Here is a 17,638-nt window from a genome sequence, read left to right on the forward strand (position 1 = left end):
CTTTTTACAATCAATTCTGAGCTAGTCTTTCTAACACTTAATGAACAAATATGTATTAACCATCTATTCTATACAAGAACAATCAAAGACATTTCTCTTTAAATCCTGATTTTCCTTCTGTCTCAAAATAACATTCTACTCCAGAGTATTTCCTTACTACTCACAAATCTTTGAAGTTTAGGCTCTCTTATATACAATGTCACCGTGATATCTGATACTTTTCTGTGATTAAACGCATACTGGACAAGCTCTGTCCCATTCTATTAAGAAACAGCTGAAGTTCTATCTCTTCCAAGGAACCTGCCTTGTCTATAACTGTCCGCATCCTTTTCTCTATTTCCTTTGAATTTCTATAGCAGCTGTCTGATATAAACATAATGCAAAACATATATAGAATTTAGGATTTTTTTAAACTTTTATTTAATGAATATAAATTTCCAAAGTACAGCTTATGGATTACAATGGCTTCCCCCCCACCAACTTCCCTCCCACCCGCAACCCTCCCCTTTCCTGCTCCCTCTCCCCTTCCATTCACATCAAGATTCATTTTCAAGAATTTAGGATTTTTAAGCCACATTAAAAAATGTAAAAGGAAAAAGGTGAAATTAATTTTAATAATATATCTAAAATATTATCATTCAACATGCAATCAATTTTTTAAATTATTAAAGAGATATTTTACATTTTTGGCACTAAGTATTTGAAATCCAGTGCATATTAAAAATTTATTAATTTGATTTTTTAAATTATTTAGTTAGTTAGTTGAGAAGCAGAGGGGTAAATGGATAGAGAGAAAGCTCCCATTTGATGGCTCACTCCCCAAATGTCCAGAGTGGGTGGGGCCAGGCTGAGGCCAAAGCCAGGAGCTAGAAACTCAATCCAGGTCTCCCATGTGGCAGGCGAGAACCCAATTATTTGAACCACCACCACTGCATCTCAGTATTCACATTAGAGGGAAACTTAGGCTAGGAACTGGAGATGGATGTCAAATCAAAGTACTCCAATAAGATGCAGGCATCTTAACTAGGGTCATAATGCTCAGGCCAAATGCCCACCCATGTATAATCTTCCTAATGAAACCATACACTCCACACGGTAAGAAACAACATTACATTCTTTTTCTTCTGCAGAGTACCTAAGAAAAATTACTCAGTAAACTGAAACCCTTCAAATTTATCTAATGTCCTGTAGATTAGTTTTCTTCAACATCAACATTTGGCAGGAGATAAGTGGCTAGTAGAATTTCTGCTGTCACATATAAAGGCTGTGAGCTCTATAAATTCAAGTTGTTATATGTCTGTTCATTTGCATTTAACAGATAATCTTAAAATACAAGAAGCAAAGGAAGTTTTCCAATGTCACCCAAATAAAGGACCTAAGAATTCCAACCTCATCTGATCTACTAACAGTTTGGTATCCTGTTACCTCACAGCATTTCTCAAATTATCACTGAAGAAAAGTCACTAAGACTTGAGTCAGGGGCCAGCGCTGTGGCTCACTTGGTTAATCCTCCGCCTGCGGCACTGGCATCCCATATGGGCGCTGGGTTCTAGTCCTAGTTGCTCCTCTTCCAGTCCAGCTCTCTGCTGTGGCCCAGGAGGGCAGTGGAGAATGGCCCAAGTGCTTGGACACCTGCACCCATGTGAGAGACCAGGAAGAAGCACCTGGCTCCTGGCTTCAGATCGGCGTAGCTCCGGCCGTGGCGGCCATTTAGGGGGTGAACCAACAGAAGGAAGACCTTTCTCTCTGTCTCTCTCTCTCACTGTCTAAATCTATCTGTCAAAAAAAAAAAAGACTTGAGTCAGCTGTCCACCAGCCACTGCTCTCAACTCTGGTGAAACAGTCATCAAGCTGAACATCCCTCACCCTCTGAAGTGAAAGAGCTGATGGGAATGTGCTGTCAGGCAAGCAGATAGTACCCCATCTTCCCAGAGTTGCCTATCCAATGAAACGTCACACATTTCAACATCGCCCACACAATCAGAACAACTTTATCCTTCCTGGTATCACTTCTTTTGACCAGTACACATGTGCATATATACCACCAAATCGTGGTCCAAATCAAATGTTATAAAGTTAAAGAAAGCGCCTAAGAGTCCTAAGATGAAAATATCAGTTTTTCCAAAACTGCAGACAAAAGTCTCTCCCAAATCACAAGATCTTCTTGTATGAAATTCATGTATATATAGACCTGATATGATTGATGAAAATATGTAAGTAAATTTTATATAAATATATATATACAAAAAATTAATGTATATGTATACACAAATTTCCTCCTAAACACTTTTCCTTCAATTGCTGACAGCTGCAATTTCAAGTAGATGCAGGCTTTGAGTTTTAAGAAAGAGAGAGAGAGAGAGAGAGAGAGAGAGAGAGGAGAGGAAGGGTGGATAGGTGAAGGTGGAATGAGAAGAAGGAAATAAAGTAGAAGGCAGAGCAGAAAAGATAGCTTTATGAAATGCAGTCTTGGGGAAGATAAAGAAAGCTGAGGCAAAGCGCTCCCTCAGGGGAATGTGATGGGAAGAAACTAAGAACATGCTGAAGAGCATCCAAGGAGAGACAATTCAGAGTACTCCACCCAGTTCTGAAGTGCAGACTAAAGTTCTATTAAAAAAAACCCTCATGTTGGGAGAGTGAGTGATGGCAAACTGAGCAAGTGGGAAAAGGTCACTGAAAGCCACTTCCATCTCTAGCTTTGTTACCGTGTACCTCTGGGACTGTGGTGAGACTCCAGAGGAAATACAAACTGGGGATCAGGAAGGTTAAGAGCTCTGAGTCACAGGATCAGACACACACTGGGTATTAAAATGAAGAGACAAACACCAAAAAAAGTCCCTCACAGTTTGCATGTTATTGCCAGTAAAGTCTACGCATATTTTATTTTTTTAAATCAAAGTCATCTCACTGAAAAGTTTCTGGCAAGTAAAGAATGAAAATGAAACAACCCAAATTCATTACCACCATTTTAAGATTCCTAAATGTCTATATTTTCTTTATTGAGAGTTGCCTTTACTGTTCATTTTGGTGAAACATTTACAATGCTTTTTTTTAAATAATTGATTGCCATGTGGCCAGTGCTGTGGTGTAGCAGGTAAAGCATATGGGTGCCAGTTTGAGTCCCAGCTGCTCCACTTCCAATCTAACTCCCTGCTAAGCACCTGGGAAAGCAGCAGAAGATGGCCCAAGTACTCAGGCTCCTGGCTTCAGATTGGCGCAACTCCAACCATTGCAGCTACTTAGGGAGTGAACCAGTGAATGGAAGCTTTCTATCTCTCCCTCCCCCCACCTCTACCCTGTAATTCTGCCTTTCAAATAAACAAATTAATCTTTTTTTAAAAAAAAGGTAATAATTGACTATTATTAGAATAATAATCCTTTGTAATGTTTATTTATTTGCATCCACTTGAAAGGCAGAGACAGAGAGAGAAAGATAGAGAGAGAGAGAGAGAATCTTCTATCAACTAATTCACTCCCCAAATGTCCGCAACAGCCAGCGTTGGGCCAGGCTGAAGCCAAGAGCCCAGAACTCCATCTAGGTCTCCCACAAAGGAAGCAGGCACTCAAGTACTTAAGCCATTATCTGCTGCCTCCCGGAGTGCATATTAACGGGAGGCTGGATTAGAAGCAGAGCAGCCAGGACTCAAATCCAGGCAATCCAATATGAGACTTGGGTACCCCAAGCAACGACCTAACCACTGTCCCAAAAGCCAGTCCCAACTCCATTTTTTTTTTAACTTTTATTTAATGAATATAAATTTCCAGTGTACAGCTTATGGATTACAATGGCTTCCCCCTCCCATAACTTCCCTCCCACCCACAACCCTCCCCTCTCCCGCCCCCTCTCCCCTTCCATTCACATCAAGATTCATTTTCAATTCTCTTTATATACAGAAGATCAATTTAGTATAAAGATTTCAACAGTTTGCACCCACATAGAAACACAAAGTGAAACATACTGTTGGAGTACTAGTTATAGCATTAAATCACAATGTACAGCACATTAAGGACAGAGATCCCACATGAGGAGCAACTGCACAGTGGCTCCTGTTGTTGACCCAACAAATTGACACTCTAGTTTATGGCGCCAGTAACCACCCTAGGCTGTCGTCATGAGTTGCCAAGGCTATGGAAGCCTTCCAAGTTTGCCGACTCTGATCATATTTAGACAAGGTCATAAAAGACAGAGTGAGGATAGTAACCAATGATCCTAAGAGTGGCATTTACCAGGTTTGAACAATTATACAGCATTAAGTGGGGAAGAGGACCATCAGTACACACAGGTTGGGAGTAGAGCCATTGGAGGTAGAGTAGAGGTTATGATTACAAAGGAATGAGGCCCAAGTGCACTAGACAGGGCCTAGAACAAAGGACAGAGTCATTATTAGATGTGCTAAGAAAGGTGCTATCTAAGCTACAATTAAGTTTTCTGATTGAGAGGCAAATAGAACCTGATAGAAGGGGCTTGATAATAATCTGGTGGGCTTTAGGCCTTGTAAGTTAAGAGACTCAGACCTATCTATCTCTTCACATGGGGTACATCCTAAGGGAGGTGTGAACCTCCTAGGGGAAGGCACTCTGTTGACTTTCATTACTTGGCTGGCCTGGGAGGAGAGCTGGCCAGGTAAAGGCAGGTGGCATCTCTAACAAGAAATTTACAGTTCTGCCTGCAATGTTGCTGACCCTACTTGACCATCCCCTCAGCTGCAGTGGTCACTTTGGAAGTTGGGCTGAGTGAAGGGCTTTTCAGCTTAGAGCCAATAAGATCTGTGGCTCTGACCTGGACATCCTTCGACTCCAGGGCAGGTCCATTTCCAGTAATCCAACTCTTGGCAGAGCTGCCAGGGCTCTTCACAAGCTGACTTCTGCTGAAGTCCAGGCTTACCAGATTGAAAGCCACTGCAGTGGACTGGCCTGTTGGGTCTCCTTGAGGGCAGATCACTGTACAGATCAGCCAGTAATAGGCCTGCCATCCATTGCTTCTGATGCCTAGCTTTCTTTTCCTCCTGGTTTGTGTTAAAGCAGACCAGAGGATGCAAGTCAAGGGAGTGCCCAAATCCCATCTCTAATCTTCAGTGGCCTGAACTACAAGTCTATAGTCACAGGCATGTTCTGTAGTAGTTTTTCTAAGGTAGACAATGCCCATGAGGAAAATTATATTCTCACTTTAAAACTTTCTTTCCCTTTTGTCTGAAAGGGAGGTTTTTTCTACTTACTGTATACTTCGCTGATGGCGAAGTGAATCTAGCTATGAGATTATTATTTAAGTTCTTATTTTGGCTATGCTATTACAGAAAAATGTTAGCCAACTCCATTTTTAAAATTACACTATTTGGGACCGGTGGCATAGAGGGCTAAGCCTCTGCCAGTGGTGCCATCATCCCATATGGGCGCCAGTTCTAGTCCCAGATGCTCCTCTTCCAATCCAGATCTCTGCTATGGAGTGGGAAAGCAGTAGAATATGGTCCAAGTGCTTGAGACCCTGCATCCACATGGGAGATATGGAAGAAGCTTCTGGCTACTGGCTTCAGATTGGCCCAGCTCTGGCTGTTGTGGCCATTTGGGGAGTGAACCAGTGGATGAAAGACCTTTCTGTCTCTCTCTCTGTGTCTGTCTATAATAAATAAATAAAATCTCTAAAAAAAAAAATAAGCACTGTCTCCTTTAAAAAAAATTACATTGTTTGGGGCCAGCGTTGTGCCCTAGTGGATAAGGCTACCACCTGAGATACCTGCATCCCAGTTAGGCACCGGTTCCTGTCCCAGGTGCTCCACTTCCAATCTAGCTCCCTGCTGGTATGCCTGGGAAAGAGGAGGAGGATGGCCCAAGTACTTGGGCCCCTGCACCAAGGTGGGAGATCCAGAAGAAGCTCCTGGCTCTTGGCTTCAGCCTGGCCCAGTCCCAGCTGTTGAGGCTATCTGGAGAGTGAACCAACAGATGGAAGACACACCTTTCTTTCTCTCTCTCTTTCTCTCTCTCTCTCTCTCTCTCTTTGTCTGTCTTCCTTTCTCTGTGTATCTGCTTTTCAAATAAACTAAATAAATCTTTTTTAAAAATTACACTGTTGGGGCTAGCGCTGTGGCATAGCTGGTAAATCCCGAATGCAGTGCCGGCATCCCATATGGGTACTGCTTCAAGTCCCGTCTACTCCACTTCCGATCTCACTCTTTGCTATGGCCTGGGAAAGCAGTAGAGAATGGCCCAAGTCTTTGGGCCCCCGCACCCGTGTGAGAGACCCGAAGAGGCTCCTGACTCCTGGCTTCGGATCAGGGCGACAGAAAGATCTGTCTCTGTCTGTCCCTCTCTGTGTCATTCTGCCTTTCAAATAAATAAATCTTTTTAAAAATAATGCTGTTTCTTAAAACTAACAGGATAAAGATGTAGAGCCAATAAGCTTATTTCAGGACATTTCCAGCACTACCATGTAATTCACTCTCCAACCATAATTGCAAAGTAGAGGTTGTAAAAATATCACTGGATTTTGCTATATTTGAGAGGCAATCACTTACTACAACAATAGAAGTATTAATTTTGAGGTACATTTTGATCTCTGGAATTAACATAAGAAATTGAAAATAACAGCCCCAGGGGAGGGAACAAATGTGGGATAAAGGTTGGGAGACAGGCTGGCACTGTGGCCAGCACCCTAAGCTACCGTCTGCAACATCAGCATCCCTTTACAACCAATGGTTCAAGTCCTGGTTGCTCCACTTTTGATCCAGTTCTCTGCTAATTTGCCTGGGAAACTAGCAGAAAATGGCTCAAGTACTTGAGTCCCTGCCAGCCGCATGGGAGAACCAGATGGATTTCCAGGCTCCTGACTTTGACTTGGCCAGTCCAGCCACTGCGGCCATTTGGGGAGTGAACCAGTAGATGGAAGATGTCTCTCTTTCTCTGTAAATCTGCCTTTCAGATAAATAAATCAATATTTTAAAAAATAAATAAATCAAAGGATGGGAGGAACTTTTCACTTTTATAAATGTCCTTTTCAGTTTTAGATCATGTACATATGTGAACTATTCAAAAAGTTTATTTTTAGTACCAATTTTTCTAAATAATCTAGTTTATCATCTTGGAATTGCATTTATTTCTTTTTTTAAGGTTTATTTTATTTTATTTGAATAGCAGAGTTAAAGAGAGAGTAGCGGGGAGAAAGAGAAAGAGAAACCATCTTCTATTCACTGGTTCACTCCTCAAATGGCCACAAAAGCCACGGTTGAGCCAGCCTGGAGTCAGGAACCTCATAGGGGTCTCTGACATGGGTAGGGTAGCAGAGGTCCAAGTACTTGGGCTGTCCTCCCCTGCTTTCCCAGGCTTATTAGCAGGGAACTGGATCACTAGTGGAGCAGCCAGAACTCCAACTGGCAGACATATGGGATGCCAGTGCTGCAGGAGGCAGTTTTACCGACTATACCACAACGCTGGCCCCGTGAATTGTATGTATTTCTAAGTAACATTAGAGATTTACTATCTTTGAACAAAACCACTGAAATTCTGAATAATCTGAAAGTAATTTTTTTATATTTACTTGTTCATTTTTATTTATTTTAAAGGCAGAGCAACACACAGAGAGATATCTTGAATCCACTGGTTCACTCTCCAAATGCCACAATAGCCAGGGTTGAGCCAGGCTGAAGCCAGGAGCCAAAAACCCCATCTGGATCTCCCACATGAGTGGCAGGAACTCAAGCACTTGAGCCATCATCTGCTACAAGTAAATTAGCAGGAAGCTGGATCAGAAGCACGGGCATGACTAGAAAATTCCCAGGCATTCCATTGGTGGATGAAGGCATCCCAAGCAGTGGTTTAACCCACTTCACCACAACACCCACCCTTGAAAGTAATTTTTAAATATTGAGAAAATATCATCTCTACTTCAAATAATGCACCTTACACCTATTTCCATTATGACTTTTACAAACGTATAACATAATCTAAAAGTGACAAAGTCTGTTTTAGGTGGCATATTAAATGATAAAGTTGCCCAGAATATGGAATCCACACATCTAGAAAAATTCAATTTAAAAAGTAAGATAGGGGGCCGGCAATGTGATATAGTGGGCAAAGTTACCACCTACAACACCAGCATCCCATATGGGAACCAGTTCAAGTCCCATCTGCTCCACTTCTGATTTAGCTCCTTGCTAATTCCTGGGAAAGCAGTGGAAGATGGTCCAAGTGCTTGGGCCGCTGCACCCACATGGGAAACCTGGAGGAAGCTCTTGGCTCCTGGCTTTGGATCAGCACAGCTCAGGCTATTGTATGGGGAATGAACCAGTGGATAGAAGACTTCTCTCTCTGTCTCTGCCTCTGCGTCTCTGTAATTCTGCCTTTCAAATAAATAAACAAATTAAAAAAAAAAAAAAACTACTAAGCATTTGGTCATCAGTACCCGAAAATTAAGATGTTTCTGAAGTCTGCCATTTCCTTCTCTCGTCATACCAATCACACATCTAGGCCTATTCCTTGACCCACATTTCCCCCAAGTCCATCTTCACTGACTCCAGCCCCCATTACCTCTCATCTGGGCTACTGCTCTGGTTTCCTAAATCCAATCCACCCATTTCACTCCAGCCAACACATATGCTATTTTTCCCAAGTAACTATCTAAAGTGCAACTATTTTTTCAAAGATTTATTTATTTATTTGAAAGTCAGAGTTACACAGAGAAAAAAGGAGAGGCAGAGAGAGAGAGAGAAAGAGAGGGTCTTCCATCTGCTTGTTCACTTCCCAGTTGGCCACAATGGCCGGGGCTGCACCGATCCAAAGCCAGGAGCCAGGAGCTTCTTCCAGTCTCCCACATGGGTGCAGTGGCCCAAGGACTTCGGCCATCTTGTACTGCCTTCCCAAGCCATAGCAGAGAGCTGGATCGGAAGTGCAGCAGCCGGTACTTGAACCGGTGCCCACATGGGATGCTGGCACCGCAGGTGGCAGCTTTACCCGCTATGCCACAGCTCTGGCCCTTAAAGTGCAATTCTGATCATCACCATCATTCATCAGAAGACTTGGAGGTCCTGTCATCTATCTAACCAGCCCAGCACTCAAAGCCTTGTATGCATTAACCCCAATCTATTTCTACAGCTTTATCACCAGTGGTAACTCTTTCATAAATACACACAGGAAAACACGCAAATACTCTATACTCCAATCAAAGCAAATTACATGGAAGTCCCCATGTAAGCCTAATTAATTCCTGTCTCTTGCAACAGTTCACAGAGCCCTCTAGAACTGACAGCAGTCAATAAACATCCATCCATTATATGAATGAATAAATAAAATGAGTTTAATTCTCTCTCATTCCTACATAATCACCTCCCAGTTTCCTTCAGAGTTCACTGAAAGGAGCTTTTTAATGAACTAATCCCACAGTAAGAAGCAATGCCCTTCCTCTCAAATCTTCTACTCCATATCTTGACACATTCAGCATCTTCTGTCCAGTGATAGTTTATATTTGTTATTTTTCAAAAAAGATTTTATTTAGGCTGGCGCCACAGTTTACTTGGCTAATCCTCACCCTGCAGCGCCAGCACTTCGGGTTCTAGTCCCGGTAGGGGCACTGGATTCTGTCCCGGTTGCCCCTCTTCCAGGCCAGCTCTCTGCTGTGGCCCGGGAAGGCAGTGGAGGATGGCCCAAGTGCTTGGGCCCTGCACCCGCATGGGAGACCAAGGGGAAGTATGGCTTTGGATCGGTGCAGCGCACCAGCCACAGCAGCCATTTGGGGGGTGAACCAATGGAAAAGGAAGACCTTTCTCTGTCTCTCTGTCTCTCTCTCACTGTCTAATTCTGCCTGTCAAATAAAAAAAAAAGATTTTATTTATTTGAAAGTCAGCGTTACAGAGGGAGAGGGAGAGACACAGAAACAGAGAGAGAGAGAGAATTTTCCACCTGCTGGTTCATTCCCGAGATGACTCCAACAGCCAGGGCTGGGCCAGGCAGAAACCATGAGCCAGGAGCTTCATCCAGGTCTCCCACGTGGGTGGCAGGGCCCAAATACTTTGGCCATCTTCTGCTGATTTTCCCAGTCAGGGTGATAGGTCAAAAGTGCAGAAGCCAAACACGAATGGATGCCCATACGGGATGCCAGAGTCACAGGAGGCATCTTAACCCAGTACCTCACTGGGTTAAGTATACCCTCTGCATTTAAATTAAATATCCCTCTGTATTTCTTATCTCTACCACTAGACTTTACATTTTGACATAGAGGACGATTATCTGAATAACACACTATATATCAACAGAGTACTGGAATGTCATCTTTAATGACTGCTTAATCTCTTAATTTGCCTACAAAATAAACTCTGTGAAGGCAAGGATTCATATTCTTTTTCTTCCAACTTTCGTATCATCCTTAGCATTATCATATCATTCTTAGCATTAGACACACTAACACATGAAGTAACCATTATATATTTAATGAATATATCTATTCTGTATGTCAATTTTGTGAAATAATTAAAAATGACAAGTGTCAAAAATATTTTAGGGGCCAGTGCTGTGGCACAGTAGGTTAATCCTCCGCCCGTGGCGCCAGCATCCCATATTTGCGCCTTTTCTAGTCCCGGCTGCTCCACTTCCAATCCAGCTCTCTGCTGTGGCCTAGGAAAGCAATAGAAGATGGCCCAAGTGCTTAGGCCCCTGCACCTGCATGAGAGACCCAGAAGAAGCTCCTAGCTCCTGGCTTCAGAATGGCGCAGCTCCAGCCGTTGCGGCCAATTGGGTAGTGAACCAGTGTATGGAAGACCTTTCTCTCCCTCTCTCCCTCTCACTATATGTAACTCTACCTCGCAAATAAAAAAATAAAATAAAATAAAATTTGTAGACTATCCATATAGCTTTCCAAAGCAATAAATTCTTTTTTCTTCTTCTTCTTCTTTTTTTTTTTTTTTTTTTTTTTTTTTTGACAGGCAGAGTGGACAGTGAGAGAGAGAAACAGTGAGAAAGGTCTTCCTTTTGCTGTTGGTTCACCCTCCAATGGCCACTGCGCTGCAGTCAGCACACCGCGCTGATCCTAAGGCAGGAGCCAGGTGCTTCTGCTTGTCTCCCATGGGGTACAGGGCCCAAGCACTTCGGCCATCCTCCACTGCACTCCCTGGCCACAGCAGAGAGCTGGCCTGGAAGAGGGGCAACCGGGACAGAATCTGGCACCCTGATTGGGACTAGAACCCGGTGTGCCGGCGCCGCAAGGTGGAGGATTAGCCTGTTGAGCCGCGGCGCCGGCCAAAGCAATAAATTCTAACCACCACTTTGCATGTATAATTTTCAGTCTGCTGTTTATTTATTTATTTTAAAGATTTATTTGTTTGCAAGTTACAGTTACACAGAAAGAGGAGAGACAGAGAGAGGTCTTCCATCCAATGGTTCACTCCCCAGTTGGCCACAACGACCAGAGATGCACCGATCCGAAGCCAGGAGCCAGGAGCTTCCTCTGGGTCTCCCACACAGATGCAGGGGCCCAAGGACTTGGGCTATCTTCTACTTTCCCAGGCCATAGCAGAGAGCTGGATTGGAAGTGGAGCAGCCACAGGTCTAGAACCGGCGCCAATATGGGATGTCGGTGCTTCAGGGTGTTAACCTGCTGCACCACAGCACTGGCCCTCAGTCTGCTGTTTAACAAATCAATTATATGACATTTTCTCCAAGGAAATACAACTTTTTTTTTTTTTTTTTTTTTTTTGGACAGGCAGAGTGGATAGTGAGAGAGAGAGACAAAGGTCTTCCTTTTTGCCGTTGGTTCACCCTCCAATGGCTGCTGCGGACGGCGCATCATGCTGATCCGAAGCCAGGAGCCAGGCGCTTCTCCTGGTCTCCCATGCGGGTGCAGGGCCCAAGCACTTGGGCCATCCTCCACTGCCTTCCCGGGCCATAGCAGAGAGCTGGCCTGGAAGAAGGGCAACCGGGATAGAATCCGGCGCCCCAACCGGGACTAGAACCCGGTGTGCCGGCGCCGCAAGGCGGAGGATTAGCCTGTTAAGCCACGGCGCCGGCCAGAAATACAACTTTTTTAAAAGATTTATTTGAAAGGCAGGGTTAGAGAGAGAGAGAATAAGAGAGAAAGAGAGTGAAAGGGATTGGTGCTGTGCGTAGTAGATTAAGCCTCTGCCTGCAGCTAGCCCCGGATGCTCCTCTTCCCTTTCAGCTCTCTGCTATGGCCTGAAAAGCACTGGAAGATGGACCAAGTACTTGGGCCCCTTTACCCACATGAGACCCAGAAGAAGCTCCTGGCTCCTGGCTTCACTCCCCAAATGGCCACAATGGCCAGAGCTGGGCCAATCTGAAGCCAGGAGCCAGAAGCTGCTTCCAGGTCTCCCACATGGGTACAGGGGCCCAAGCACTTGGGCCATCTTCTACTGCTTTCCCAGGCCATTAGTAGGGAGCTGGATAGAAGAGGAGCAGCTGGGACAGGAACCAGAGCCCACATGGGATGCCAGCACTGCAGGCAGCAGCTTTACCCACTATGCCATGGCGCCGACCACAAAATGTAATTCTTAATAGCCTAAAAATACTAACCTACGATAACCTAAGACTAAATGAATGAGTCAACAAATGAAGGCAAAAATTCTACTCCTAGTCAACGGAACATCAAATTCAAATCCAACACCACAAAGGAAAGACTTAAGTATTTTCAATTCCACAGATACTACTAAAATGAACAGAACTAAATCAATTCCAGTCTTTTACAGATAAGGGAGAAACAAAATACATCTGCACACCTGCACTGTCAACATTTTATGAGTAAAAGTTATGAACTGAGATTTAATACCTCCTACCAAGCTTACCATCAAGAATGTGGCTGTGCGCTTTTCCTATAAGCAGCTGCAAAGACAATTTTGAATGGAGTACAACAAAAGTAATAGAAAAACTACTCATTTATGCCATCAATAGGAAGAAAAAATGAAGAAAACTTGGCTCTAAAGTATGACAATCTTGGTTCTAAACTTAGTTACTAGTTAAAACTGTGACAAGAGCAAAATCACTAAACATTTTAGACACTTTCATTTACAGTATCTATAAAATTAAAAGGTGATCTTGGAAATCTGGGAAAAAATAAACTATTCTCTTAAGATCTTTAAAACAGGAACAATGATTGAAAGCAAAAAAAAATTTTAACATATGATGGGGTTTTCCAAGTATGTAAATTCATAAATACAACAATTACAACATAAACTAGAGAGAGTAAGGAGACCATGTGCTGTTAGGTTTCTATATTCTGCTAAAAGCGGTAAAATCCTAATTCTAAGGAGATGACAAGAAGTTAGATATAGCTATTTTAAACCCTAAAGCGGGGCCAGCGCCGTGGATCACTTGGTTAATCCTCCGGCTGCAGCGCTGGCATCCCATATAGGTGCCAGGTTCTTGTCCCAGTTGCTCCTCTTCCAGTCCAGCTCTCTGCTGTGGCCCGGGAGGGCAGTAAAGGATGGCCCAACTGCTTGGGCCCCTGCATCTGCATGGGAGACCAGGAAGAAGCACCTGGCTCCTGGCTTCAGATCGGCATAGCTCCAGCCGTAGCAGCCATTTGGGGGGTGAACCAATGGAAGGAAGACCTTTCTCTCTGTCTCTCTCTCACTGTCTATAACTCTACCTGTCAAATAAATAAATAAATATATATGTGTGTATGTATGTGTGTGTATATATATATACCTAAAGCAACCACTGAAAAAACTACACCAAGTAACATAGACAGAGTGTGCACTGGCCCCATCAGTTAGGATACCCTTGTCCGACACTGGAGCTGCCTGTGTTCAGTTCCTGGCTCCCACTCCTGACCCCAGCTTCCTGCTAATGCGGACCCTGGGAAGCAGCAGTGACAGCGCTAGGAGTTGGGTTCCTACCATCCATGTGGGATTGAGTTCCCTTCTCCTGGCTTTGGGATCCACCCCCTACCACAATGCAGACATCTGGAAACTGAACCAATGAATAGGAGTGCTCTCACTCTCTTCAAATAAATAAATAAAAATTTGGGTTAGGGCATTGTGGCACAGTGGGTTAAGCCGCCACTTAGGACACCTGCATCCCATATCAGAGTGCCAGTTTGTGTCCTGGCTCCTCTGCTTCCAGCACAGCTTCCTACTAATGCATCCTCTAAGGCAGCAGATGATGACCCAAGTACTTGAGCCCCTGCCACCCACATGGGAGACCCCAGATGGAGTTCCAAGTTCTTGGCTTTGGCCTGGCCCAGCCCTGGATGTTGCAGACATTTGGGGAGTGAACAAGTGGATACAAGATATCTCTTTCTCCCTCTCTGTCACTCTATCAAATAGATAGAAATGAACATTTTATAAATAAATATCTTTAAAAGAAATACAATCAGGTATGGCAAGGTGGCGCAGTAGGTTAATCCTCTGCCAGCAGCGCTGGCATCCCATATGGGCGCCACTTCTAGTCCCAGCTGCTCCTCTTCCAATCCAGCTCTCTGCTATGGCCCGGGAAAGCAGTGGAAGATGGCGCAAGTCCTTGGGCCCCTGCACTGGTGTGGGAGACTGGAAGAAGATCCTGCCTCCTGCCTCCTGCCTCCTGCCTCCTGCCTCCTGGCTTCAGATCGGTGCAGCTCTGGCCGTTGCAGCCATTTGGGGAGTGAACCAACAGAGAGAAGACCTTTCTGTCTCTCCCTCTCACTGTCTTTAACTCTACCTCTCAAATAAATAAATACATATATATAAAATAAAAAACAGCATTAAAATGGAATATTAAAATATATTCAAATAATCCAAAGGAAGGATAAAAAGAGAAATAGAATAACAAAAGAAAAATAAAACCAAATAAAATGGTAGCCCTAAATCTAATGATATCAATAGTTACATTCAATATAAAAGGTCTAAACAAGCCACTTAAATTATAGAGATTGTCAGAACATATGAAAAACAAGACCCAGGACATACTCTATAAGAAAGCCACTTAAAATACAGCAGTACAGGTAGGTTAAATGCAAAAACAGTAAAAAGTAAAATGCAGCTCTATTCATAATCACCAAAAACTGGAAATAACACAAATCTTCAAGGGTGAGTGGTTTAAACCACACAGCCATACAATGGAGTATTACTTAGCAATAAAACATACTACAGCTACATACAAGATGAATGAATCTCGTAAGATAAGTGTTGAATAGGCCGGCGCCGTGGCTTAACAGGCTAATTCTTCGCCTAGCGGCACCGGCACACCAGGTTCTAGTTCCGGTTGGGGCGCCGGATTCTATCCCGGTTGCCCCTCTTCCAGGCCAGCTCTCTGCTATGGCCCGGGAAGGCAGTGGAGGATGACCCAAGTCCTTGGGCCCTGCACCCGCATGGGAGACCAGGAGAAGCACCTGGCTCCTGGCTTTGGATCAACGCAATGTGCCGGCCACAGCGGCCATTGGAGGGTGAACCAACGGCATAAAGGAAGACCTTTCTCTCTGTCTCTCTCTCTCACTATCCACTCTGCCTGTCAAAAAAATAAAAATTAAAAAATTAAAAAAAAAAAGATAAGTGTTGAATAAAAAAAATCAGTTTCAAAAGGTTATATACGTCTTGTACGACTCCACTTAACTGCCATAATGGAAAAGGCAAACATACAGCAATCAGAACAGATGAGTGGTTTCCAGGTGTTAGGATGCTTGGGGCAGCATGAGGGGCAGAATGAACAAAACCCTGGTTCTGGTGGTCGTTAAGCGATTCTGTACACATGCTAAAACTCATAGAACATTACATGGCAAAAAAATCAATTTTACCAGATGTGTATTTTAAAATAATAAAATAAAATAAAAGTTAAATGGCTGATTTCCATGAACCCTTCCAGACTACGAGTCTATAAATAAGAAAAAGGAGAGCAAAAGGAAGAAGAAATGCTAAATGTTAGTGGCATAAAAGCCAAGAACTTCCTGATTACTGAGCAAAATATACAAAGCAAACCCAGCCTTCAGACATGCACTCCCAGAAGAGGCTAAGAAAACCAGACACTCAGATCCAAAATGTGTATATTTTAAAATGCCTGTGAAAGGCTCCCTTTGTCTGTTTCTATATTTTATACTTTCAAGAACTGCCAATTTCTCCTGGCTGAGCGCCGCGTTCCTTGCTTGGGGTGACTCAACTTCCAAGCACCGCTTCCCGTCCTCTACCGTACAGGCTCACTTGGCGACGGGGTCCCCGGGCGCCAGCACAGCGCTCCGGCAGGGCGCCGGAAGGGTCAGCGCTCCTCACCCGGAACTCAGGTCCCGGTGGGGCTCGCGGCAGACCCGCGCTGGCTGGCGAAGCCGCCGACCTCCCCAGGCCCCGAAGCCCCCCGGGGCGCTGGAGCCCGGCCCCGGGCCGTTTTTCGGGCTCCCCGGAACTGCGCTGGCGCCTGGGGTGCAGGGGGCCGCAGTGGGGCCGCTCTGCGGCGGGGCTCTGCGCGGCAGAAGGCTCTGCCCAGGAACCTGGGGCAAGTCCCTTCCTCTCCCGGAGTGAGGGGGAAACTCTGGGACGGGTGTCCAAGGGAGCCGAAACTTTCCGGGCGCCCCCCCCCAACCCCGCGCGCCAGCAGGGAGCCGGCCTCGCCCCGCGCGGACCGCGCGCCCCGGGAGCCCTGAGGGGACTAACACGCCGGCCCGAAGGCACGAGGGAGGCAGAAACACCGGACCCTCTCTGCCCGCTCCGCCGGGAGCAGGCCGCCCGGCCGCAATCTGCCCGCCCCTCCCTGTGGTCACCGCCCGCCGGGTCCGGTCTCCACCCGGGGAAGTGGCGGGCGCGCCGCGGAGGGCCCCGCGGAGCCGGGGGGGGCAGGGGTCGGGGCCGGAGGCGCCCACCTTGAGTTGGGACTTGGAGACCTTGCCGCTGTGGTCCAGGTCGAGCGCGGTGAAGGCGTGCCAGATGGCCTTGAGCAGCTCGTCTTTCAGGCCCCCCATGGCCGCTGCCCCGACGGCCCCTGCACGCCCCGCCTGCTAGGTCAGCCCCACGGCGCCTCTGCGGCCCCTCAGCCCCGGCCGCCGCCGCCCGCGCGCCGTCACCTGACCGCGGCAGGCCCCGCCCTCCCGGGGCACGCCCCCTTCGAGGCACCGCCCCCTCGGCGCTGGGAGCCAGAGCGGAGGCGTGGGGTCGGCGGGTCGGCTCTCAGTAGATGGGAGAGCGGCTCTCCCGGCCCCAGGCGGCGCCCACAGTGAAAAGGGGGTGCGATGGTGCTGCCTTGGGAAGAGGCCAGGCCTGACCCGGGAAGGATGTTGAGGGAGGGTGAAGGCAGGTGAGGACCTCCGAGGGAGGTCGGTTGGTTAATCGGGTAGACCTTATGGGTGCCTACTCTGTAGGGCTTCAAGACACAGAGCTGAGGTTTAAAGTAGGGTAAGAAGTCAGAGGGACAGGCAACCTTTTCTCTCTAATCCGCAGCTCTTGAGGGTCGGTTCACATCCTGCAGGATTTGACCAGCACAGTGCTGCTGGATGCCCGGAGTCTCTGGGCTCGCATAGTAGCAGATCCTGGAGGACCCATGGCTGGCCCTCCATCTTAGTAACCAGAACTGGTGAACCCCTGCAAACAGCTGATTCAAGCCTCGAAGTGCGTCCTCCTGGTAGTAGCTGTCCAATGGGTGTCCGTTAACAATGGTCACACGCGCTCTTTGGGCTTCAGATTCTCCACATGTAAAAGGAGCATGGTTGCACCAGATGTTCTGGAAGGGTTCTTCCAGGGTAGCAACTGCT

General features: G+C 45.9%; 1 protein-coding gene across 1 annotated transcript in view; it reads right to left on the reverse strand.

Annotated features, from left to right (window-relative positions):
* SWAP70 (switching B cell complex subunit SWAP70) overlaps positions 1-16,897 on the reverse strand; it is a 107,014-nt gene extending 90,117 nt beyond the window's left edge. The window contains exon 1 of the mRNA XM_062196517.1: positions 16,754-16,897. Coding sequence (XP_062052501.1) covers positions 16,754-16,852 — 99 coding nt within the window. The 5' untranslated portion in view covers positions 16,853-16,897. The remainder of the gene's footprint in view (positions 1-16,753) is intronic.
* Between the last annotated feature and the right edge of the window lie 741 nt (positions 16,898-17,638).

Source organism: Lepus europaeus, chromosome 7, assembly GCF_033115175.1.
Source record: "Lepus europaeus isolate LE1 chromosome 7, mLepTim1.pri, whole genome shotgun sequence".
In the NCBI taxonomy this organism is placed as follows: domain Eukaryota; kingdom Metazoa; phylum Chordata; class Mammalia; order Lagomorpha; family Leporidae; genus Lepus; species Lepus europaeus.